This window comes from Cuculus canorus, chromosome 3 (assembly GCF_017976375.1).
Source record: "Cuculus canorus isolate bCucCan1 chromosome 3, bCucCan1.pri, whole genome shotgun sequence".
Taxonomy (NCBI): Eukaryota; Metazoa; Chordata; class Aves; order Cuculiformes; family Cuculidae; genus Cuculus; species Cuculus canorus.
This window is the reverse complement of record NC_071403.1, coordinates 116,869,541-116,896,951: the sequence shown is the minus strand read 5'-3', so window position 1 is coordinate 116,896,951 and position 27,411 is coordinate 116,869,541. Positions and strand designations below refer to the sequence as shown.

Genomic DNA, 27,411 nt, shown 5'->3' with positions numbered 1-27,411 from the left:
AATATATATATTTATATATTATCATTTTATATATTTTATATATAAATTTTATATATATTTTATATATACATTTTATATATATATATTATCATTTATATATGTCTTTATGCTGTCATTACAACATAGCGATTATCCTGGATTCAGACTAGACAGGTCTTAAAACTGATATTTTTAAGTTAGTTGCTTTCAAATTGCAATTTGAATCCTCAGATTGCAAAAGGACAAGGTGCCCAGTCTTTTCTAAACTTTCCACTGTGAACGAAGCATGACAAAGGAAACATTAAAATATGTGAATGCTAATTATGGATTATTCTTGAGAGTCCATCTTCTCAGTTTAAGTTTAAATGATGCCATAACTTCGTGCCATCTCGTGTAATTATATCTAGTGGAGTAGTGTAGCGTTTAATCTATTCATGGTTCAAAACTTTGGCCCCAAATATCAAAATAATTACAATTTATATAGAAATATTCAGGATTCGTGAAAACATTTTGGCCTTGAAAGCAAAATGGTATAATAATAGTAACTGCAACTGAGGCAGTAACATAAAAGCTTAGTGGCATCAGACAAAGTCTTAAAGGCAAAAAGGTATAAATTACATCATTATATTTTGTCTCCCTTTTCCTATTTCAGGTTCTGGAGAAGCGTCATACAATAGAAATGGATTCACTTGTGCATATGAAAATCACCTGAAGCACAGACTCTTAACATCAGATTTTAAGCTGGCGAGGATAAAGAGTTATGAACCCAGTCCAGTTGCAAACTACACCATATCGCTTACAGCATCGAGCACTCTGGGCCCTCAGCTTTCGCTTTCAGGTGACATTGTTTCTGAGAAGACAAATAACATGAATATCAATAACATCAAGATGGAAGGACAACTGGAAGCAGCTTCTGTCTTTGCAAGAAGCATTTATACTCTGTCAAGCACGTACAATGAAAAGAGACGGGTTTTAGAAGGAAAATCAAATCTGAAGTTGGATTCTTCTTACCTTCAGGCTACCAATCAGATATCTGGCAAATACAGTGATGATTTATTTTCCATTACTTCAGTTTCTGATGTACAAAGTGGTCTATTAAAGAACACAGCTTCACTGAAGTATGAAAACAGCCAGCTGAAAATGACATCTGAAACAAATGGGAAGTATCAAGCTCTTGCAGGCGTCAATGAGCTTGAATTAATCTTGTCAAAGAAGATGGCAGCTCTTCGATCTGAGTACCAAGCCTCTTACAAGCAAACCCAGTTTTATGCCTTGTTCGCAAGTTCTCTCAATTCCCAGGATTTTGTTTTCAACACTGATATCTCTATGACTGATCAAAGGAATCGAGCTGCACACAAGTCATCGCTCAATGTAAATCAATACGGTGTAGCCAGCAGCGCAACCACAACTGTGCAGTTTAGTCCTTTGACAATGCAGAGTGAAATGAATGCCAAACTCGATACTGCTGGAGGCTCCATGTCCCTGTCCTCTTCTGGGCGCTACAGTAAAAACAATGCAAAATTCAATCTAGGTGGAAGAGTGAGCCTGACAGAAATTACCCTGGGAAGTGAATATCAGAGTACAGTTCTGGGCATGGACAACAAGCATGTTTTGAACTTCAGAGTTAATAAAGAAGGACTCAAGTTTTCAAATAATTTGCAAGGATCATTCAAAGACATCAAGCTGGAGTACACAAATGACTTGAATATTCCTGGCTTGTCCTTAACGTTTTCTTCCAAGCTGGACAACAGCTTCAACTTTGACAAGTTTCACAAGCATGTTTTTGACCTACAACTGCAGCCTGGCTCACTTGCAGCTAAACTAAGCAATAATATTAAATACACTAAAACAGAAGTTTCCAACAAAGCAGAACTGCTTCTTGAACCTCTGAAGCTGAATTTGGGTGGCAATGTCAGAGGAGCCTATGGAGCAGATGAAATAAGGCATACCTACACCATCACGTACGATTACTTGGCTGCAAACTTTAAAACGGATACAGTCGCAAATATCCAAGGAGCAGCAGTGAGTCACAGAATAAACCTGAATGTGGCAGGACTGGCTTCCTCACTTACTGTGAACACAAACTGTGATTCCAGATCTCTCCGTTTCAGCAATACCTTGCGTTCCACTATGGCCCCATTTACTATCACTGCCGACATACATACCAACGGTAATGGAAAGCTGATTGCTATGGGTGAACACACAGGAGACCTTTACAGCAAATTCCTCTTCAAAGCAGAGCCTCTTGCTTTCACTTTCTCCCATGATTACAGAGGATCTACCAGTCATAGCTTGAAGTCTAGAGGAAGATACACTACCCTGCTTGATAATAAAGTTCATATGCTTTTTACTCCACCGGAGCAGTCAAGTGCCTGGAAATTGAAAAGTCAGCTAAACAATAATGTGTATTCACAAGATCTCATTGCCTACAATGATGCAGAAAAGACCGGTATGGAACTTAGTGGAAAAGCTTTAGCAGACCTCTCTGTAATGGATACATCAGTCATACTTCCATTCATGTCTGAAGAAGTTAACTTAATAGATGTATTAGGACTAAGGGACAGTGTGTCAGAGCCTCAAGAATTCAGCATCTCTGGCTCTGTGAAGTATGACAAAAACAAAGATATGCATGTTATTAATCTACCATTCTTGGAACGCTTGCCAGTTTACTTTGAACAAATCAGAGGCACCATTCTATCCACGCTGCAGGCCATACAAACTTACCTGAAGAACATTGACATAGAACAACACATGAGAAAATACAAGGCAACTTTGGATGAGCTCCCACAGCGCATTAATGATTACATGGACAAATTAGATATGAAAAGCAGAATAAGCAGCATGAAAAATAATTTGGTTGCTTTCACGAAGGACTACAGAATAACCTCTGATGAACTCCAACTCATGCTGGAAAAAGCCATGGACAATCTTCGAGAAACACTCTCTCAGCTGCAGGTCTACCTGATACAAATTGAGCAGTACATCAAAGATCATTATGAGCAGTATGACATTAAGACACTGATTGCACAGCTTCTTGACAAAATAGTCGAAACAATGACAGATCTAGATAACAAATATAAGATAAGAATGACTATAGTTGACACTATTCAAAAGGTGCAATTTTTTTTTCGCCAATATTATCCCAGCAAAATTGGAAGCAACACTTTGGCTTGGATTAAAAATGTAGATGATGAGTACAGGATTACAGCTAGGATACAGGAAAACCTTGAACAACTCAAGATTCAAATTCAGAGTATTGATGTCAGGCGTATTGCAGAAAAATTGAAACAGCAGATTAAAATATTTGATGCTAAAGAATTTTTAGACAAACTGAAGCATTCATTACCAATTGAAAAAATTACTGAGGTTCTTGAACAAATCAAAGACTTTATACTGAATTGGATGGAGGAGTATGAAGTGTCTGAGAAGATCAGTGCTTTCCAAGGTCATGTACATAAACTGATTGTAAAATATGAAATTGATAAGCAGGCATATTTTTTAATGGACAGAATGATAGACCTGCTTAACCAGTACAAAATAAAAGAAACTGTCCAGAAACTGATGATGTACCTGAAAAATATTGATGTGAAGTCATGTTTTGATAAAGTTGTTGCTTTTATTGATGATTCTGTCAAGAAAGTGCAAACCTTTGATTATGAAATGATGATAAAGAAAGTCAACAAGTTCCTTGACATGATTATTAAAAAGCTCAAATCTTTTGACTATAACCAGTTTGTTGATGACACAAATAAAAAAATCCGAGAAGTGACCCAGAAAATTAATGAGGAACTCCGAAATTTGGAACTCCCACAGAAAGCAGAGGCACTGAAACAGTATATGAAAGATTTTAGAGCTGTGATTTTAAAATTCATGGAGCAACTAAAGGACACCAAGCTTGCTGCAATAATTAACTGGTTCAAAGACCTCATAAACTCCACAACATTTGCTGCTCTGAAAGCCAAGGTAAATGAACATCTGGAAGACATACGAGATAGGATTTCTGAAATGGATATTTCCCAGGAACTCCACTTGTTCCTTCAGAAGATAAGCGAAGTCTACAATTCTGTTGTAATATACATTTCTGACCAGTGGAGCGTAGCTTTTAAGAAAATTGTTGCTTTGGCTGAAGAGTATGATCTAAAAAATTGGGTTGAAAATTTAAACCAGTTTGTTGAAACAGGATTTAAAGTCCCTGAAATCAACGTTATTATAATCACTATACCTGCCTTTGAGGTTAGTCTCCGAAGTCTTCGGGAAGCAACATTTCAAACACCAGACTTTATTGTTCCACTGACTGATCTGCATATTCCTTCCTATGAGATAAATATTAAGAGACTAAAGGACATGAAAATCCCAATGAAATTTACTACTCCAGAATTTACAGTTCTAAATACCTTTAAAGTCCCTTCCTATACAATTGATTTGAATGAAATCAAACGACAGATTGTGAGAACAATAGACAGACTCATGTCTGGTGAATTTCAGTGGCCAGCAACTGATTTGTATTTTAAAGATCTGAAGATGAGAGATACGCTTTTTTCTGACATTTCTTTCCCAGAAATACAAATGCCTCGGTTTCAAATACCGGAACTGTTGGTTCCAAAGCTAAATCTAAATGAGCTCCAGATTCCTAACTTGAAGATACCAGAGTTCCAGCTTCCACCTATCCCACATACTGTGACTGTCCCTACTTTTGGCAAATTGTCTGGTGCCTTCAGAGTCACCTCTCCATTCTTTACACTGTCTACACAAGCTGGGGTTCAGAATACTACAACATCTGCAAACAGTCCAGAATTTGTGACCACCCTTTCAGCTCAAACAACATCCAAATTAGACTTCCTAGTTTTCAGTATTATTGCAGATTCACGTCTCTTGGCGCCGGAGATGAAGCAGCTGAACCTTAGAAATTCCATGAAGGTCAACCACAGGTTCCTTAAAGTTGATCACACCAGTGAAGTGGTATTTTTAGGGACTTCAGTAGAAAGTGAAGCTGAAACTAGAGCAAACTTATACGCAATGAAAAATTCGATAGAGCTACAGAATAATTTAATGATCAAGCTGCAAAGAAAAATTTGGATGCAGAGTGGAACAACGTATTCCCACAGACTGAATATTCCACGAGCTGATTTCTCCAGTCAGGCTGCTCTGATCAATAATATGACAACAGAAGTGGAAGCAGGACACATATCAGTTACCTCCACTGGCAAAGGAAACTGGAAATGGGCTTCTCCTAATTTCTCTGATGAAGGCACTCATGATTCACACGCCTCTTTCAGGGTTGAGGGCCCCGTTATTACATTTGCTGCCAACAACAGAATAAACGATAAGTACCTGAAAGTCAACCAAGCAATGAAATATGAATGTGGTTTCCTAAATTATGCAATGCTTCAGATTCAGTCCGAAATAGAGTCACAGCGTGTGGGACGTAGCATTCTGAATGTAAAAGGTACAGGAGAGCTTGGAGGAATGAAAGTAGAACTAACAGGCTCTCACAATGCACGGCTCAATGGACGGATTTCTGGAACTGTAAATAATGAGTTTTCCTTCCTGGCACAGCCTTTTAAAATTCATCTATTAACTAACAACGACGGAAATTTGAAAGCCAGCTTCCCAATGAAACTGACTGGCAAAATTGACTTCCTGAATAACTATGGGCTTGCACTCAGTTCCTCAGTTCAGCAGGTCAGCTGGCAAGCTACTGGCAGGTTCAATCAGTATAGATATTCCCATAATATGTCTGCTGGCAACAATGATGACAGAATTGAAGCTCATATCGAAATGAATGGAGATGCCAACCTGGACTTCCTAAATATTCCTCTAACCATCCCTCAGTATCAGGTTCCCTACACTGCAATCAAAACTCCTCAGCTGAAAGATTATTCACTGTGGGAACAGGTAGGCTTGAAGGATTTATTGAAGACGACAAGACAATCTTTTGATTTGAATTTGAATGCTCAGTATGACAAAAACAAAGACATGCACGTAATCCCGCTTCCTTTAGCAACAGTGCACGAAACACTTAATAAATACATCACTTCCTTCAACAAGCATTTTGAGAGAGGAAGACACACCGCTTTAGATTTTCTCACAAGATCGTATAATGAAGCCAAAACAAAATTTGACAAATACAAAATACAGACATCACTGAACAAACTACCACGGACATTCAGGATTCCAGGATACACTATTCCGATTTTGAATATTGAGGTTTCTCCTTTCACTGCTGAGATGCCAGCCTTTGGTTACATGCTCCCAAAAGAAATAAGTACAACAGGATTCACCGTCCCATTTATTGGCTTTTCAGTACCATCTTACACACTAGTCTTACCTTCTCTGGAGCTTCCAGTCCTTCATGTCCCACAGGATCTACGCACTCTAAAGCTTCCTAGATTCAGAATCAACAGTCCATCAAACCACATCTTAATTCCTGCCATGGGAAACATTACCTGTGACTTCTCATTTAAATCCAGCGTGATCACTTTAACTGCAAATGCTGGGCTGTTCAATCAGTCTGATATTGCTGGGCAACTCAGTGTCTCATCCTCTTCTGTCATTGACGCACTGCAGTTTAAGCTGGATGGTTCAACCAGTTTGGTAAGAAAAAGGGGATTGAAGCTGGCCACGGCACTGTCCCTGACTAATAACAAATTTCTAGGGGGAAATCATGACAGCACTATTAGTCTCACAAAGAGGAACATGGAAGCTTTAGTGGCAACAAATGTAGAATTCAGCACACCAGTTTTAAAAGTAAATTTCAGCCAAGAACTTTCTGGAAATACTAAGTCTAAACCCACTCTTTCTTCAGGGATACAATTAATGTACGATTTTAATACTCCTAAATATAGCACCAGTGCCAAGGGAGGAATTACTCACAAACTTGCTTTAGAGAGCCTTACATCTTACCTGTCAGTAGAAAGTTCTACAAATGGGGATATTGATGGATTTTACACCGGACTTGCATTTTCTGGAAATCTAGACCATGAGGCAAACACCTATCTGAATGCTAATGGAGCTCGGTCATTTCTCAAGCTTGAGACCCACTCCAAAGCAGATGGACTCTGGAACAACGAAATGAAAGAAATACTGGCAGTTGAAGCATCTACCCGTCGTGTTTATGCAGTCTGGGAGCATGATGGGAAGAACTATGCACGATATACACCTCGTTTTACAACTACAGGGGCTCAGAGATGCAAAGCAACCTTAGAGCTGGCTCCTTGGAGTATATCAGCAGATCTTCAGATTCAAGCCACTCAGCCAAATTCCTTCCTGGACATAGCGTCAGTTAATCAAGTTGTCATAGTGAAAATCAATCCTGCAAACCAGAATGTTGGCTGGAAGGGTGAAGGCCAAATTCAATCAATATCTCTCAGTCACGATATGAAGTTGTCAAATGAAAAATCAAAGGCAAAGTTTGATATTTCTGGATCTTTGGAAGGATACGTGGGTTTCCTCAAAAACATAAAGTGTCCCATTTCTGAGAAGAGCCTATGGGATATCTTGAAGCTGGACGTCACTACCAGTGCTGACAGAAAGCAGTACTTAAATGGTTCAGTATCCCTTGTGTACACAAAGAGTGAAGATGGTTACTTTTTCCCCATCCCTGTAAATAAGCTGACTGATGGCTTCACTATCAGTGTTCCCGAGTTACACCTACAGGCTCCAAGCCCTGTTCTCAGCACTCCAGAGTTCAGAGTTCCTTTCACCACTCTTCAGGTCCCAGCATACACCATTGATTTGCGCAACATAAAAATTCCACAAACGCTGAACATAATGCCATTTGATGTCAATTTACCAGCACTGCCAAAACTGAGATTCCCCAAAGTGGATGTAGGAGCCAACTATATTACATTAGAGGAATATAAAATGCCATATTTTGAGGTGACAATACCTGAATACAAAATAACCGTGTCTCAATTCATTCTTCCAAAGACTATCTCTTTTGACAGTTTCCATATAGATCTGGATGGACTAGCTAATAAGATTGCGGATTTTGAGCTGCCTACAATTACAATCCCTGAACAGAAAATTGAAATCCCCTCTCTCAAAGTATCCTTACCTGCTGGAATTTACATCCCATCGTTTGGTGCTTTGGCTGGATCTTTCAAAGTTGCTTCCCCTTTGTACAATGTCACCTGGAAAACAGACTTAACAAACAAAAAAGACTCTTTCGAACAGTCCATTGACTCTACCTGCAGCTCAACATTGCAGTTCCTGGAATATGACTTGAATGGTAAGACATTAAAACTCTATATGTTTTGCAGGCAATAATGTGTGCTGATTTTTATCCAGATTTTCCTCCCGCCCCCAGGACTTTGCATAAGAAAGCATTGCTGTCTGGTTAGCATTGACATTAGATTAGACATCTTTTATCATCAGCGTCATTTTTTCATAAATTATTATGATTCTCAGTCAGTCACCCTGAAGCCTAATGACTAGATGCATGCGTAACTAATGGAATACTACAAAAAAAAAGGAAAATGTCTCTTTTCTGTGTAGAAGTTTCATACTTCAAATTGTGAACAGCATAACATTCCCCCCATTCTTTATGATAATACATGTACAGGAGAGAATGCAGGATGACTTTTTATCTGATATAGTTCAGATAAAGAAATATCTTTCTTTTTCATTAAGAACTAAAGATATTTGACTTAAAAAATTATTTCAACTCAGAAATAGGAGTTTCTTTTTTTACTCAGAAAAGTAGGGAGTACCATATAGCATTGAGTTCTAGACTTTAAAATACTACTAAAAATATATAACAGAATAAAACTCTAAACTCTCAAGAAAATAGATTCCCCATTTATGATTGCATGAATGCAAAATGTTATATTGATGCTGTTCTAAAGCCAGAGAAAAACTGAATTTTAATATGCTCCAGCTGAACAAATGTTTTCGTATTTTATTTGGGGTATTATCAGCATTCAGTTTCTTGATGCATAATTTTACATACGACTGAAACACTCCTCAACTGGACATCTAACATACAACTGGATATGTATTTTGTAACGTTTGCTGTTAAGTTCTGGAAATACCCACATCTGAAATCTTCTTCACAGTTGTTTCAAACTACAAATATGAAGACGGCGTGTTTGTTATGAAGACAACTGGCAGCTTTTCACATCGTGACATGAGTGCAAACTACAAAGAAGACTTTACTGTTTCAGGAATTAGGTAAAGACTTGCTCGAATAATACAGGTTATAATAGACAAAATTGCTACTTATTTATTGTTGTTTCAATCTGTTATGCCCCAGAACGCTTTGATGCAATTAGTAAGAACTTATGTAGCTACCCTATCATTTTCAGCAGTGACTTTTACCTCTCGAGATAGCTGGAAAGCTGTTCCCTCTCAGCATTTCTGGAATAGCTTTCCTCAGCAGCCCCGTTTCAGAAAACTGCTGAGATATAAACCCAGTACTTTATAACCAGAGCAGTTCTAGATCTGACCATCAGCACAGTTGTGTTGTTTTTTCACTGAATCCCTCTATCACCACAATCCATCAAAGAATAGTTTTTATTCACGAGCAGCAGTACTAGGGATTGCAGTCTTGGTCTTCTAACTGCCTTTTTTGATCTACAAGTGTTGTGTTGATATATCCACAGAGTCTAGGAAGGCAAGTACAAAAGCAGATAAAAATATTGTCTATACTTGTGTAAGTGGAAAAAGTTGCAGTCAGCTTGTTAGAAGTCTGTAGAAAGCTGACAGTGGTACAGCGACGGGGGTTTTTTTGCTGCCCTAATTTAATGAAAATTCTCAACAGAGTTTTATCTAAAACAGGAAAACTGGAGTGATGTGAAGTTTTGAATATGATAGGCTAAATCCTAAAAGAAGTGGACAGTAAAACCCTACATTTTCTTTTGATGCCAAAGGCAATGTTTACAGACATATATATCTATAAAATAATAGGTCAATTGTACATAGACATACTGCATTGGGCTTGTACTTTGTGAATTCCTTCATGACTGTGTATTTGCTGTTGTTGTAGAACCATGGAGAACACTGCATCACTAGACATCATCAGCCCAACTTTTACAGATGTTCACGTGCGTTACCGCGAGACTGACAGGAGCTCCTCTGTCTCAGTGTCTTCACCCTCTGCTGGGACCTTGGGCTACATCGTCGAAGTAGACACTGACATTCTCACAGCAAAAGTTTACTACCGAACTCGGGTAAGCTTGGCGTGAACAATAAAAAGAAAAAACAAACAAACAAACAAACAAACCTGTGTATAGACAGAGCAAAAGTTTCCTTTTAAAGTTTGTGTATGTTTATGTCAAGATGTCCAAAGAAAACATATGTAATCAGTAATTAAAGTTTTTGTTTCCTATGCCGTCCTTTCCAATACTAAAAGTAGCTTCTGTGTGAAATGGTTGTTTTAGCTCCTTTGCACAGTTAATTTTGCCAGGAAGACACATGTACTGAAAGTGAAGGGAGTATGAAGTCACTTTTAGATAAGTCACCCATCAGGTTTAATATATACCCATCTGGCTACTTATAATTATTATTATGGCTGTTACAGGAATCAGACCACTTGAAGAGGTGAGACCATGTGCAGAATGGTTTTTTTTAGTCCATTAATTTATCACAATACATTATGAGAATTAAAAACCTTGTTAGATTTGCAAAAAAACCACATTACTATTAGTATTATTGGTATGCCATAACAATTTCCAACTTCAAAACTTAACCTTCCAAAATCATATACTAATTCAGGATTCACAAGCAATTAATAATTCACTATTTACTGGAGAATTTTCTTATGTAAACAAATTCTCATTCCAAGATTTGTAATTACTGGAAGTAATTCGCTAAATTGTCTCATTGATTTAAATTATTAGAAAATTAAATCCTCTAATATTTTCACATGAAGAAAATTCTTTTTGAATTCACTTTAAATTATTTCAGGAATCAGTAGAAGGCTTATTTTCCAAACTAATTCACATGTTTTATGAGACATGATAGGCATTTAATAAAAAGGAAGGAAAAACCTTATTTGCAGTCAGATTTTTAAGAACACCAGAGTAAATAATGTTCTGGTTCTGCTGTTTGAAGAGGCAGAAAGTAGCCTGATACAATATATTTTTTTCCAAAGCAATCTTTCAAGAAGAGATCAAACACACAGTAGACAAAAATGTGTAGTGTATGTGTAATATATGATAAAATTAAAAATGCAAAATGAGAATGTTGAATTACACTCATAAAGAATAATGGAATTTTTATATACAACCTAATATTTCTTATTCTGTTCTATATTTTCAGTCTGCTCCTCAGAAAGACATTGACATATTAAAAAGTGAGCTATCCTTCCAGAAAGCTGACCGTATTCAAATGAAATTCAACTGGAAAGAGGATGCTGCCAAAGACTTGCTGTTTAGCCTAAAAGAAAAAGTTCCTAAAATGACAAATGCAGTCTATAGGTACGCTAATCGGTATTATAAGGAGTATATGGGACTGGAAATCAGTGCTGCCACCTTGAAGATGAAGAATATCATGCAGAATAAAGCTGACAAAGCGTACACATTTGCTGTAAAGCAAATAGATCAAATAGATGCTCGGCTTCGCACAGCGGCAAATGAGGCCTCTGACAAATATCTGGAGATGAAGGGCAAAGCTAAACAAGTATATCAAGAAGCAGCAGATCAAGCTGGACAGTTTGACTATGAAAGTATAAAAGCAAAGCTTTTGGATGTTACAATTAAAGTGATAGACGAGTATCACATGAGAATAAAACACCTAATTGACTCAGCCATCGAATTCCTGAAGACCACCAAATTCCAGGTCCCTGGACTGTCTGAAAAGTACACTGGTGAAGAAATATACTTTATGACTACAGAGAAGGTGGCAAAAAATGCTGATTTATGCCTTTCCAAACTTCAGGAATACTTTGATGCCTTGATTGCAGCTATCAATGAGCTGGAAGTCAGAGTTCCTGCTTCTGAAACAATTCTTAGGGGTCGTAATGTCCTTGATCAAATTAAAGAAATGCTGAAACGTTTGCAGGAAAAAGTCAGGAAGACATTTGCTACTCTCCAGGAAGCTGACTTTGCAGGAAGGCTTAAGCAACTGAAACAAGTAGTGCAACAAGTTTTTCAGAAGGCAGAAGATGTGGTGAGAAGCTTGCAGTCCAAAAATTTTGAAGACATCAAAGTCCAAACACAACAGCTGTACAAAGATGCAATGGCTTCAGACTATGCACAGAAACTGAGATCCTTGGCAGAAGACGTTAAAAAGTACATTTCTCAGTTTAAAGATTTGAGCCAGAAGGCATTCCAGGACCTGTCAGAAAAGCTGCGCCAGCTGCTCCTCTATGTAAAGGCGTTACGGGAGGAATATTTTGATCCAACTACACTTGGATGGTCAGTGAAATACTACGAGGTAGAAGAGAAGGTTCTAGGATGGCTGAAGAATCTAATAGATACACTAGTGGACTGGCACAACAAGTATGCTGGAGATATTGCTGACTCAGTTAAACGCCTGACAGACCAAGTAAGAGAACTGGTGGAAAACTATCGTCAGGAATATTATGACCTCGTAACTGATATTGAAGGAAAAGGAAAACAGAAGATCATGGAGCTCTCGTCTGCTGCTCAGGAAAAAATCCGATATTGGTCTGCAGTTGCTAAGAGGAAAATCGATGAACATAACAAGCAGGTCAAAGAAAAACTCCAGGAGATCTATGAGCAGCTCAGTCATTCCCAAGAAAAGCTAATCAGTGAGGCCAAAAGGTTAATTGATCTAACTATAGAAAATTACTCTGCATTCCTGCAGTACATCTCAGAGCTGCTTCGTTGGTTTGAGCAAATAACAGCTGAGAACATAAAGCCATATATAGCTGTTCGCCAAGGAGAGCTTAGAATAGATGTGCCCAAGCCACTTGACTGGCAGACCATCTACCAAATGCCCCAAAAAAGCAGAGAGGCACTCAGAAAAAAAGTGGAACTAACACGCACACTGATTCAGCAAGGCATTGAACAAGGCTCCAGGAAATGGGAAGAAATGCAAAGATTCATTGATGAGCAACTTGCCAGTGAGCAACTCAGTCTTCAGCAAATTATGGAAAATATACAGCAGCGCATGAAGACCTGAATGGACAAGCAGAAGAAGAGAAATAATACGTTTGTACCACAATGTATTTAAAAATGACAGCAATCAGTGTACTGGAGCTTCACGTAGATACTGTTTGAATCTGAATTTGTAAATGAAAACAGAGTAATCTACACTAGGTTATTTTAATAAGTTTAATAAGCCAATAAATGAGTTCTTTATTACATTTTTGTGTCATTCATTACAGCTACTTTTATTTGGACCATAAGGCTTAGTCTAACAATTGTTAAGGTCAATGGGAAGTCTTTGCTTTGATTTCACTGTATGTTGGATGAAGCCATTAATGTGCAATACATATTGTAAATAGTCACAAAAAGCTGTAGAATTCATAGAATAAACAGGTTTTAAGATAAAGGTCATATTCATAAGCCAGTTGAAGAACAGTTTAGAAACACATCTGCTTCCCAGCATAGAAATACCTTCATAGATAAGTTTGGGAGAAAAAGAAGAGAAAAGAGCATGTGCAATAATATGATAAAAAAAATTAATTTCTGGAAATAACATCAAAAAGTGAAATTAAGAGTAGAAATATGAACTTATATAGAAATCTGATTCCTGGAAAACTGCAGAGAATAATACCAATGTTCTGTTAAGAAAAATAAATTTATGCATCTTTCAGCTTTCAGAAAACTACGCCAAGAATTTTAGATGGGTTTTCTTTCAACTGGCTAATTTATGAATCAGAAATGCAGGGTTTTCTTACCTGTTTCCCCATGATATTTCTGGTTTGACATCAACTTTTGCTTATCACGAGTTTAGTTAACTGTCAAAGTTTCATTGGCATCACTGTGTATGATGGGAGTCTAAAAGCTTTTCCCTCAGTCTCCTAGGCGGAAGCCAAGAGCTCGTTTAAATGAATTCTCAATTTAAAGATGAATTTAAATAATGTTGAAGAATTCGCTCACAAAATAGGACTACTTTTGAGTAGAAACTGTGGACCTGTTATGGTTTGTTTTCAGCTCTTAGAATGCTATATAGATAGTCCTTGAGAAAGGCATGTTCTGGCAGAAAATAATGTTGCCTTTTCAAGAATAAACTCATTAACAAACTACACTGAAAATTTTGTGTGCATGTCTATTCTGATGCAATCACTTCACTCCATAATACAGCTGTTGTGTGTTCATTAATGGGAAAACAGAGAGTCTGGGTTCATCCCATGGCAGGACTTCACGGTATGATCTTCATGGTATGACATACATGAAGCAATGGAGCACCAGTTTACAAATACCCGAGTAAGGTTTGTGGCAGCAGAAACATATTTACAGCACAGAGCAGCACCGCCCAAAGATGCTCAGGTCCTGGGAACAGGACAGCCCAGTGCCTGTGCTGGTCCACACCAGTCTAGCCAGATCTCCCAGCAAGTTGAGCTATACAACTTTCATATCCCTATTGCAACATAATATTATTAACAGAGTAAGTCTGCCAGTAATGATTTTTTTATCATTAACCCCAAAATCAGATTCCAACAAGCAGGATAGTACACACATACCTATCTAGCTGTCAGCAGGGTGCGTATCTTTTAGAAAGTAAGGTAAATACATCTTCTCTTTAGATCTTCCAACTATCACAAATACAGCAATAATTCTCTGCTAAAGAGATGGAATAGTCCCCTGTGAACTGTAAAATAAGGAGCTTCCATTCTCAGTAGAACTAATCTGCATGTGTCACCCTGCCCAGGGGAACCAGAAGTATAAAAATCCCTGTTTACATGTCTTACTGAGTATCCCAGTAAATAAAGATGTTGGCTGCAGAGCCATTTCTCCTTCATCCACAAGGAAACCAAAGCTTATGTGTTATCCGATCTTTATTTGATGTCAGATTGCACAACTCGTTTCCCTGAATTTCACAAACCTTTAAGCACTACCAGATTTCTCAGACACTGTCTGATTCTTGCTTCTCCTCATCATGACAAACAGCCCTGTGAAACAAAGGACAATAGGAAAAATTATAAAAGTTATGGGAGAAGAGAGATTTAAAGTTTTGTTTTCTTTTGTTTCTCCCCTCATGGCTATTTATTTCTATCCATCATCCATAGTTCGTGGGAGGGTTATAAACTCTAAAAAAAGGATTTACTTATAAGGAATGGGTTAACTGAATAATAAATATGCCAAATAGCATAAATACTGGCTCACTTTGCCAAGAGTGAAGCTTCCCAAGAGCAAACACAATAGTTTGCACACTAAACTGCGGTTAGAGGTTAGAGGAGATTTCCAAATCTCATAGCAGTGTTGCCGCCAATTGGATTAAAGCTTCCAGTCCTGTAATCGATGTGACAGCTATCTTGCAGTCATCCCACAACTGGTTTTGGGGGGGCTGGAAGCAGAACATTGGTCTCAAAAATGATATCCTGCCGGAACTTAGCTGTTGTTAAATCCCCCCCGCCAGAGAGGTCATCTCCAAGGTTCCCTTTGAAACCCTGGCAGTGTTTTGATATAGGAAGGTGTGTGTATGTTTGCATGTGAGCATAGGTATGGCCCAAAAGCAAGTACAACCAGCTGTAACTTCAATATCCATGACTTTTCCTGTTGCTTGTTTGTTGGTTTGGTTTTCTTTCAGGTTCAAGCAAATTTTAGACTTATATTCCATGTAATAGCTTATGGAAATGCAGACAAAACCACAGTTATTCAAATTATGTTGCAACTCACTCCACTTATGAAATGTTCGTAATTTGAAATAATAATTTGAAATATTATTAGTTCTATTTAGCCTCTTTTTTCAGTCTACTTTATATAATCAGAAATATTATATTTGTAATATAAATTATATTTGTAATATTAAATTGAACTGTGTGAGAGATAAGAGGAAACCAGCAACTATCTGGGGCTCACTGACAGAGTTTCTTTTTTTCTATAGTCTTCATCATCCGTCTTCTCATAAATGTCAGAGGGGCCTTTCCTTTATAATTTACAGCAAGCATCAGACATAGAGCAGAACTGGTTGTAAAGTTTAATTAAGTGAAACATTTTAACAAGATATTCAGAGAACAATATGCCCTGCTCTAACTAAGTGATTGTAGAAATAATGTTGACAAGAAATGCGTGTGTTCTTAAATGAAAAACTTTTGCAAACGTAGGGCAGCAAAAATGTTCCAGAATTTTAGATTATGCATCTAACTAGAGCTGATCTTATATTAAGTGATTTGAAAATACATGTATAATTTGATGCGTACACAGAGATTCTACACACATATCCACGGCCACACACACCACGGAGTTCATCATCCACTTCTGGCTCTAAGTTTTGCTCTTGATACTTTTAGAGGAACTGTCACTATGGCCTACGGGTGCCTTACTAAGTTTATATTGAACCATTTAGTTGTTCAGTAGGTGACACCAAATGTTTTACTACTCTTCTGCTGGAAGATTTATCGCTGAGGTGGAAAACCGAAGTTATTGAAGGCCATGCGGATATGCAGAACTGCTTGTATTCCACCCGGCTAAATCCTGGCCCAAATGAAATCAATGGCAAAATGTCCCTTGGCTTCAGCAGCAGTAGGCTTTGGCCAGTTAGGTGTATAACTTGAGAAGCGCTTTGGGATCCTGTAGGACAAGGGCTATATTATTATCTATAAAAATCTGCACAAAAATATCTTTGAAAAAACATGCCAACAGGAGAACTAATCACTAAAAAATTCAAGGCAGGACAGGATGAATGTTGCCTGTGTAATACTAACCGAGCCTCTTTGTATATTTTTACCCAGTTTTACCTAGTATCACAGAGAAATTCTGTGAGGGCCAAGAATCCAGAGTTCTGGTCCAATGCTTAAACATGGAAATACCCATACACCTTTCATCACCCTTTCCTTCATTTCATTATCCATCCAAAGCATTAAAGGAAACTGATACCTTTTAGAACAAAAGTGGTTGTTGGAGGTTTGCAAGACCCATCTGGGCAAAGTTTTGAGCAACCCAATCTGAGTTGAAGGTTGCCCCTGCTTTGAGCAGGAGGTTGCACTAGACACTTTCCAAGGTCCCTTCCATCCCAATTTACTCTGTGATTCTCTGTGACTAAAGTAATATGGCTTCAGGGTGCCCTACTTTACATCTTACTTCACCTTTGGTAAATGGTGTATGAGGAATTGGCCTCATCACCATTCTTATATGTCAGCATGGAAAGAGAGAGAACTTTTATGGTATTCCTGCATGTAAATGCATTATCATTCTGATGGCAATGATGAGACGGAGTCTTCAATACCAAACTCAGATGCAAGTGATCTGAATCTGAATACTTTCTGTCACTAGCCTCCCACTGTTGTGGCAGCACCAACCACCACACTTGTACACAGCCAGAAGTTTTGAATCTTATTGAACTGATATGATGAAGGCATATTTCAATAGCAAGAAGCTGAAACAGTCCAGTCAAGGCAAACTAGATCATGTCCATCCATGTTTTATATCCAGTTCAAGCAACCAGATAACCAGTCATGGCTGAACTAAGAGGACGTAGGTGTCAGGGAAAGTTTGCCAGGAGGCTTGAAATTATGTCTTTAGTAAGTAAGATAAGTAAGATAAGTAAGTAAGATACAGTAAGATATTACAGCAGCTCTTCCACCATGTTTCTATTCTAGCTGTCTTCTCTCCAGGAAACAGCCTCCTCCCTAACCGTACATAAAACACACAAACCCCCTAGCAAACTGCCTGGTTCCCAGGGTATTATCTGCCAGCTATCTGACATTGTTCTTTGAAATAATACATCATTCCCTTAACCCTCAATACCTTTAATACTCACTTGTATCAACCTGTACCCTCTTCTGAAGGAACCTTCCTTAATTTCTCTTTAATATTTCTGGGTTCCAGGCCTACCAGAATATGTGAGTCCAGGGGATTTCGTACCTACTTTCACCTATAGTGAAACCTTTTCTTCCACTGACTCTTGCAGAAAAAGCCACACTTCATTGATGACAATGTCTCTTCAGTAGAGATGGGCCAAGGTCTGCCCTTGCCTTTACCTTCTATAAAGTACTTTTTCTCTTGAGCTTGCCATGCCTTCTAGTATGTAATTGTGTTCACAACCATCCAGTCTGTCCTTTAATACTGGGTATGTACGTGAGTATAAGTTTGCAAAATCAAATGGTTAGTTATAGGTTATATATAGGTTATATACAATACAGCACAAATTCTTCATGGCTAATGCTATCATTCCTCACAACTATATTTTTACTCTTTATGTGGCACATAATCACTTTGCAAGCATCGTAAATTCCCCTGAAGCATTTCAGCAATTGAAACATTCTCAGCCAGTTCTGCTTCTTTCCTCTTCTGTGTTGTTCATGCCCATTTAGACAGAAGTACCCCTCTATCTTATCAGACAACAGACACTTCCCCAGCTGTCATAACTGACCATAAAACTAAGCTATGATTCTTACTGTTTGTATTCTTACAGTCTGATATTGGTAGCTGTGAGGAGAATAAACAGCAACACTGAATCTCAGAATGGCTGGAGAAGTGTCTTCTGCTAGTCCGGCCACTGACAGAGTGAGAGGATCAAGCACGCTGAGCAGAAGTATCACCTCCAGCTCACAGAAACAACAAAGGCCATATGAGATGCTTATACCGCACTTCTGTTGTGAAGAATTTGCCAGGTGTTTGCTGCAAGCAGAGACCCACCACAAGTTATAACCTCATTTTCATTTCCCAGCAAATGATTTCACGTGGACATGCTAGAAGCAATCTTGAATTTATGGATAAATCTATACTGCCTTTGGGATTCAAGGAGCAAGTTCTGGTCTCTGAACAAGTGATATGAACTAGTCCAAACGTTATATAGCCTGTAGGAAACAGGACTTGGAACTATTCAGTATCCAAGTTTCCTTAAAGAGGAAACGTGTGATTGTATCAGACTGGAGCCAATATGTGCAGTACAGATGTCTGGGGGACCTGAGACTTGGAGTGAAGCAAGGAGTGAACCAAATGGATATCAAAGAGAGTATATAGAATGAAAACGCTCACCACATCTACCCTAGAAATGACATGGTTAGAGGCTTAGAGGAAGCCAGTGTTGTGAGTAAAGATGGTCCTAATCAAGGAGATCCACGGGGACAAATAAGAGACTTGCAGCTCTTTGAACACTGCCTGCCATTTCTATAATAACTCTCTGTAAGTTATACTGAAAGCGCCTGGGGATTCCTGGGTTTCTGGGCAGCATGGCTTCTCTTTCAGAGATAATATTCCACTCTGGTTTGTGTACATCTTTGGCTAAGGATGGAAAGCAGAGAGTTACCCTCCAAAATACACTTTTCTTTCCCTGCACATTCCCCCGCTAGCACTACCTCTGCCACGGTTAAGATGTATTCCAATACTGTTGCCAAGTAGAGGAAAAAAGTGAACATAAGCCTACTTGTTGTTTTGCAGTGGTACCTTTTCTGGTATTTATTATGATTACAGGGCTTTATTTCGAAAAGTTTTAATAGTGTTTTTATTCAGAACTGTTTTCTGTAGAAAGTGTTTTATGGTTGCCTTTGTATTCAACACTACAACTGCTCTGAAAGCACTGGTAATTACAGCTCTATTGCTAGATTTTATTCATGGAAGGCTTTTGTGCTGGAACCTTCAGAAATCATCTACTAATATACTCTTTTGTCACCTGCTTCTTGAACATCCATACACAGCATCCACCAGTGATTCTGAAATGTCATTTATTTCTGATTCCTTCTAAAGCCTTTAATATTCTTAAGTTTTAAATCTTAACTACCTGCAAGGTAGTTAAGATCCAAAGCCAGTGACAAGATGCTGCTAGATCCCTATGCCAAGACAATTGGATCGAGACTCTACATTTAGCCAGAAAAGTCCCCTTTTCCCAGGTACATGGTCACTCCTACATGCTTCACACTCCCATTGTGTCTGCATCATAATATGATGCAAAACAAACAAAGAAAAGTGTTGAAGGGATATCACTGTCTATAGAGTTCAGCATAGGTGTTAATTTAATTTATTTTGGATTACTATCTTTTAATGCTCTCAAAGAGACTTTAATAAGAAGAGGTCTCACACACACCTACTATAATAAAAAGAGGTCTCACAAACCCCTGCTACTTTTTGTTGCGTGACATTTCAGACAGACATTTCACGTTGTTAACAAGCTGTGTCTCTCTGTAGTGCTCTTTCTCAGTTGTTATTGTATTTGTTTCTTTAATAAGCCTTTCTTTTCCTTTACAGTAATGACTGGCTTACAGCTACTTACACACAATACAGAAAGTTATGCAGAAGCATTTCATTTTAAAGTTGCAGAATAGAAACCAGTCAAATGTGAAGGAACACACATCCCTCACACAAAGCCCACATACACAGAGCTATGATGTCAAATACATTACAGCAACACAAACCCCACCTCGATTCTCTCTCAGACACATCTGTCTACGTGTGCACAGATCCATACAAACACACGCACACGTACAATGTACATTGCTGTCAAGTTAAAAGTCTAAAGCTAATCCTTAGGTCATCCCCTTCATTTCAGCACATTGAGCCAGCCAAGTCTTCCCAACATGCCTGTCAGCAGTTAGCTGACGTAGCTATTCCCACTCAGGTCCCATTAATTCAGCAGCTTCACAAACAGTGTTCCACCAAGTTCATCATCCAAAGCTTCAATTTTTGTTTAAGTACAGAACCAGAAAGTTGCATTTTTAAATGTTAAAGTAAGGCAGTTTGACTTCATTTTGTTACCCTTTTAGCTGAAATGGGTTGATGAATTTGATATACAAATTTATGAAGTGATATGGTTCTCTTATTCAACAACGGCCTGTTCCTCCTCCAAAAGATTTGACATGAAATTTTCTAGTCCTCTTAGGAACACACATTTATTTTCTAAAAGTCTATTGATATTTTGCTAGTGCAGTAATGACCTGGAGACTTCTTTGTGGCCTTGCCTATGCATGTGTCACCGGAACGTCTGTGTCTTCCCTCTTAAGGTTTCCACTGAATATCACCATCTTTCTGCTTTCTACACATCTTCTTAATGTCTGATTAATGTCACATCTTCTCATGTCTGATTACTCTTACTTCCTATTGTCCACGATAGAGACAGGTTCTAGTTTTTATAGTTCACAATACGGATAAACGTTCAATACCCAGGCCAGTTTTGGATCCACTGCATGATTTGATCACCTCATTTTCTCATATATTTGTTTCCTAGCAGTGAAATGGGAATTCTACTTCTCTGCTTTACAATGGAGTTCTCAGAATAAAACTAATTCATGACCTGGAGATCATCTAGTAACTCTAATGGTTCTAAAGACTGTGAAGTAGATAGACATACTGTAAGGACAACAAGAAATCAAGATACATGCATTGACTTCTCTCTCCCATCATTACGTTTGTTGTTATAGAAACTTGGAGTTGATTTCATGTGCTAAATCACTCAGAAACACTCTAGTCCACCCCAAAACCATCACACATACCAAGCATCAAACATATAACACTCTCATACAGATAAATGATCCGAGGAATGGACTCAACGGCTGCTAGCAGTTAATTTATATTGTGGTTTCGCCATAAACTTTTAACTTTGGAAATAATCTGCCACCCGTTTCAGTTTTTGGCTGCCACATAATGCACCTTTGTGAAGTCACTTCTCTGTCTAATAGAGATGTTTCTTTTTATGGGTGAACATTTGTTTAAAAATAACAAATAGTTATCTCATTTACTGTTCACAAAAAGCATGCCACTTAACCGTATGTAACCAAGCCCCATTTCATCTGGTTTAATGTTTAGCAAGGCATGCAAACTAGTCAATATTACAGGGAGAAGATGATTTATTTAATAAAATTACATTACTTTTTTTCCCCATTCAAAAACAAATAATTGCAACAAAAAAAGTGTTTAAAGTAGAAAAGCATACCCTGCAAAGATTGATACTGAAAAGTCAGCACATACTGGAAAGTCTGATGCTAAGCTCAGCTGCCTCTTCACCCTGTTTCCACTTCTGCTCTGTATCTGGTGTGCAGCCAGCCTCTGTTTCTGGAGTCAAGTACTCCCATAGTGATTACTGATATCCCCCATAATTTAGTTAGCAGATAGCCCATCTGTTCCGCTGTGAATAAGGTTGCAATACAACTTTTTTAAGCACACTTTTTTCCCCTTAGTGAGGATAAAGTTTAGGATATATACAGATACAATACATAATATGTAACATATAGTATGTACATCTACATATTATGACTACATATTTATATACTCCTTGTGGACAAGAATTTGAACAGGAGTCAGCAGAGTGGTCTTTTGCCCAAGAAGATCAGCTGCATCCTGGGCAGTAATACCTAGCAGATCAGCGAAGTGATGAGTCTCCTCTTTGTGGCATTTGTAAGTCCACATCTGGATTACTGTGTCTGGTTTGGGGATCCATGGACATATCAGAGTGAGTTCAGCAGCGGCGACCTATCTAGTCATGGGGCTGAAGCACACAGCGCAATACCAAGGGGGAGATAGATAGCTTTGTGGATCCTTAAGAGGTAAAGGCTAAGGGGAGACGTTATTGCTGTCTTCCAGAACCTGTAACATGGTGATAGAGAAGACAGAGTCGAGCTCTTCTCAGGGTGAAAAGAAAAAAAGTCATAAAGTCATATGAAAGAAAAAAAGTCACCCTGTGTGTATTCAAATGTCAGCACAACAGATCCCAAAGAGGTTGTGGAGTCTCTTTCATTGGAGAAGTTCAGACCTCAGACAGGCACAGTCCAAAGCGACTTCATCTGACTTCAAAGATCAAATTTAGCCCTACTTTGTGTAGGGTGTTGGATCAGATCGCCAGATGTACCTTATACCCTGAATTACTCGGTTTCTTGGTAAGGCTGAAATTCTGTAAGTACCCCAAAAAAGTGAGGGGTGTGAGTTCACACCTATTTAGAGGCAGAGATTGCGCGAAGGAAAGCTCAGTTATGAAGCCCCCAGACATAGGAAATATTCCAGAGGAGCTCACAATCAACCACACAACACAAATGTGCTTTAAACCTGGCTTCAGCCTTCTTGTGCTCCCAAAAACATTTAGTGTATGTAAGTGGAGGAAGTTCACATTTCCCACTCACATTGGAAGACATAGAAAATTGTCCTAGATGATTCATGGTGGCCATAGACTCCCTGCTTTGCTGCTCTTGTTTACATTCAACACATGTAGAAACTGTTTTTGGAAAATGATAAGCCAATAAATGTGACCTTTTGATTTGACATAATGCATTCCTCTTACTCATTAGATGCCTTTTTGAGATTAACCTAAGAATGTTGCTCTTGCAGTCAACCAAATAAGGGTTCTTTTTTCCTTTTGGGAAAGGGATGGGGGGAGTGTCTGCAATTTTTTTGTCCAGAGCAACACTGACACTTTATGTAATTGGCCCTTTGTTCTTAAAATAAATACATAAACTTGGCTTAAAATAAGAACTAGTAGAATTTGTTATTACAACACACTTATGATTAGAAGAACCATTAACCAGCAGCTGTCCTTTCCCACTGTGTGAGATGCCCACATTTTCCCCCCATATTTTGGAGGACAAGAATGGCGTGTACTACGATGCTAAGGATTTCAGAAATGCTGAGAATCCCTTTTAAATTACATTTACTGCTCTGTGTTTCTCCAACCAAAGAGACACTGTAACTAAGCAGGGAGACTGAGCAAGACAAACAGCCTATGCCAAATTAATCTTCTCTCTGAGCTTGTCTTCTAATATCAGATTGTGAAGCATCATTTGTTTGAGATAGTGGGATAAAAGCACACAAAAAAAGGCCATTTGTGCATAGGTACTTATCTTTCTAGGAGCTTCTGTAGCACTACAATATGTACATCAACTGCAACATGCACAGCAGAGCTCGGGAAGCTTTTTTCAGAGGGCTGTGATTGCTTCAGTCTCATGTATTCAAAGCTGTTTATACCCTTTTCATGTCCCTTCAGAGAGTACCCTAGAAGCGTCTGGTAGAAAGCCATGGAGGATTTCTCCATATGTTTCTTCCCTTTGTTTAAGCTACTGATCTGGCTGCCAAAAGGCACAGTGAGCGACTGTCAGCCCATGCCCCTGTTTGTGAAATACGTTCACGGAATCAGAATCACAGAAAGGCTGAGGTTGAAAGGGATCTCTGGAGGTCATCTTGTCCGATGCCTCTGCTCAAGCAGGGACACCAAGAGCCAGTTGCCCAGCACCGTGTCCAAACGGCTTTTGAATACCTCCAAGGAAGGAAACTCCACAACTTCCTGGGCAACCTGTGTCAGGACTCAGTCACCCCCACTGTAAAAAAATTGCTCCCTCCTGTTCAGAGGGAAGTTCCTGTGCTTCCATTGTGCTTATTGCCTTTGGTTCTGTGAGTTAAAGAGGATGCAACAGTTTTGCAGTGAATGAAGGAGATGGAAGCTAACTGTGTTCCTGTGTCCACAAAACAGTTCCTGGCAAAATCCTTGATTCATGTCAGAGAGAGAAGGTTGTGACCCTTTTGGTTGACGCCGAAACATCCTCAGTGCCATCACTAACTAGCGGATTCAGGGTTTAGAAGCTGGCAATTCTTTGATTCCAAATGTGTGGAATATTATTTTCAGTCAACTCGATAAGCACTTTTTTTCCCCCAAATTTAACCTTCAGACTCACAAATTTCAGCAACAAGCAGCAGCACGAGTCCTTAAAATTGGGCAGTAGATAGGACTGCTGCTTTTAATTCCCTTGTACCCTATGCTGATCTGGGGCTCTCTAAATTGCTGCTACAGCTACTTAACTTCCCTCCTCAGCATTAGCTTTTGTTTATTATTATGATGATGATGATGATGATGATGATGATGATGATGATGTTGTTGTTGTTGTTGTTGTTTCTTCTTGCTTGAGTGTTAGAAGATAATAACCATGTCACAGCGATGCACCAACACTGACAATGTCATGGCCATGTCGCAGCAGGCAGCCTCCAGCCCCTGACACCACCCCGGTGCTGCAGCAGCCTCGTCACAACGGGCACAATATTGGAGGTCGTAATGTCACAGGCAGGTTGGTGACACAGACAGTCCCAGTGGGTATAAAAAGGGCTGTGTCTGCTCAGGCTGCCAGACAAGTTGGCTGAGTGAGCAAGGGCAGGAAGGGGAAAGCAAGGCAGAGCCAGATGGTTGCTCTACATTTGTTGCTTTTCTTATTCATTACAGCTGGGCGCACAGACGGGGATGCAACCAAACCACAGCATGGTCCTGTCTTCTCCCTCTGGAAAGCTGTCAAAGCTCTACAGGACAAATAAGTACCCCACCTGTACCCCATCACGGTCTTGTAGGGAGCTGGAAGGTCTCCAGAGCTATCGGCAAAGGGAGCTACCCCCTTTACTCTGGGTAGTCAAGAGCTGGCCAGGCTCCATGTCATCTCCAGGCACCGTCCCTGTTGATGAAATGGCCTTGTCACAGTGGGGCGAGAGACATGGATGGCCCAGAAGGAGTGTCTTTGTGGTATCAGGGAGGACTGTGACAGACAGACTTAGCGTGAAGTTGGGAGATTACCAGGCAATGAGGCAAGGGTTCTCCATGGAGACGGAGGACGGCTACTCTGGCTGCTAATTCTCCTGTCTTTGATAGCCACAGCCCTGAATATGAAAATGAGGAGACCACAGCCTCTGCCACTCAGCCAAAACGTGCTGCAACTTTCTAAAAGGAAAACTACGTAAGATACGAGAAGCACAGTGCCCAGCACAGAGTACCACATCATAGTCCTACTGGCAGCTGGAGATCCCTCACAAGGAAGCACCACACCACCTGCCATCTCTGTACTCCACCATAGTCCTACAGGCAGCTGGAAGCTCTATTCACAACAAATCTGCCTGATGCAGCTGAAAAGACATTACACCATTTAAAGCTAGTTTGTCTCTAAAAACAAGCATGATTGCAGTTGGGGAAAATATCATTCCTGTATAGATTTTAGGGTGCAAAACTCTTGTGAAATACCAATCAGAATAACACAGATTCAGGCAAATCAGTGCAGCCCTTGGAAGCCAAATATTAGCTTTAAGAAATGAGTATTATCCAAAAGGTCACTCATGACTAAGGGCATCCTGTGCTAAAAGAAAGGCAGCAACAGCTCCAGTGAGAGCTCTGGCCTTAGCTAGGGCTTTATAAACACGTGGATATAAGCGGAGAAGGAAGAATCATCTCGAACTGATCTTTTCCCATATTCAGTACATGCACAGACCTCACACTATGGCTTGACCTTCACTGGTCTAAAACACTTGAAGTACATTACTTTTGGCAGCTGTACAGTGGGGTCAGCAACCTCCAGCAAGAGCCAGTAACAAAGAGCTCAGGTGCAAAAACATCTTAAATCACCACAGCTGTTTTTTTGGCATATATGAGTCACAGGACCAAACAGATGAGTATAAAAACCTAAAGGTTACATCTATATTAGTAAACTAAACAGTGTCAGGGCCATCAAGGCATCGGGAACAGTCTGATTGCATCTATAATATTAAACTCTCTTAACCTCTAGGACAGGACAGCCTCCTGCATGTTGCCTACTGGCAGTGGTCCCTGGCCTGTACTAACATGCAAACCATACCTCGTAATTGTTTGGGAGACTGTCAGTTGATCTGGGCCAAACCCACACCAAGGACTGTTCTAACAATTGAACAGCGTGGATGAGTAAGCTGCAGTGCCTGTGCCCATGCCTTGACACTGTTTAATTTACCAGAATACACGTACCCATAGTTTTCCAAATGTGTCGCTTATCCATCTGCTGTCCCTATGTATTTTGGTCTCTGAGTTTAGATATTTAAAACACATGCAGTCTGACAGTACCTCTTTACTCTACACACTCATAATCAGTGTGTTGGCATGCTGCTTCCAACTTTCCTTCATAAATATACATTTTTTGATGACTTCAAATGAATACATCTCTACTTGGAATAAAAAAACTCATGCCTGATTAAGCCAAGCATACTTTCAGAACTGGATCAGTCTCTAATGCACATCTGGAATGTACATGGCGTTAACGGATCCTGAATACCAGAAAAGCAACAAAACTGGGCTTCTGGAGAACAGTGTTTACTATATTTCTTTCACAGGCTTTGATTTTCTCTGGTTGTCAGGGCTCTGCAGTCACTGCTCTGGTACGAAGTGTCTTGATGCTCTGAAGTCATCAAATCTCGGTAGAATTCAGTAAGGTCTCTGGTTCAGGTCCCACAAACATATGCTGGAGGTACTTCTTGTACAGCACCTCTCCTGGAAAAGTGAGGTCTTTCCTTCAACCACCCTAAACACAAAACCATCCTTAGAAATGTCTGAAAACACATGCCCAAGCAGGCTGCATGGGCACAGACCTAATCAGGCACCAGTCAGACATTTCAGCATCCTACCATAGCTCTGTAAAAGCACACAAGGTCACGTATACCAAAGACTCTC

General features: G+C 39.3%; 1 protein-coding gene across 1 annotated transcript in view; it reads left to right on the top strand.

Annotated features, from left to right (window-relative positions):
• Window positions 1-13,249, top strand: part of APOB (apolipoprotein B) — a 35,914-nt gene extending 22,665 nt beyond the window's left edge. The window contains exons 25-28 of the mRNA XM_054062816.1: window positions 632-8,209; window positions 9,036-9,150; window positions 9,965-10,148; window positions 11,239-13,249. Of these exons, the coding sequence (XP_053918791.1) occupies window positions 632-8,209; window positions 9,036-9,150; window positions 9,965-10,148; window positions 11,239-13,065 (9,704 nt within the window). The 3' untranslated portion in view covers window positions 13,066-13,249. The remainder of the gene's footprint in view (window positions 1-631; window positions 8,210-9,035; window positions 9,151-9,964; window positions 10,149-11,238) is intronic.
• Window positions 13,250-27,411: the final 14,162 nt, after the last annotated feature.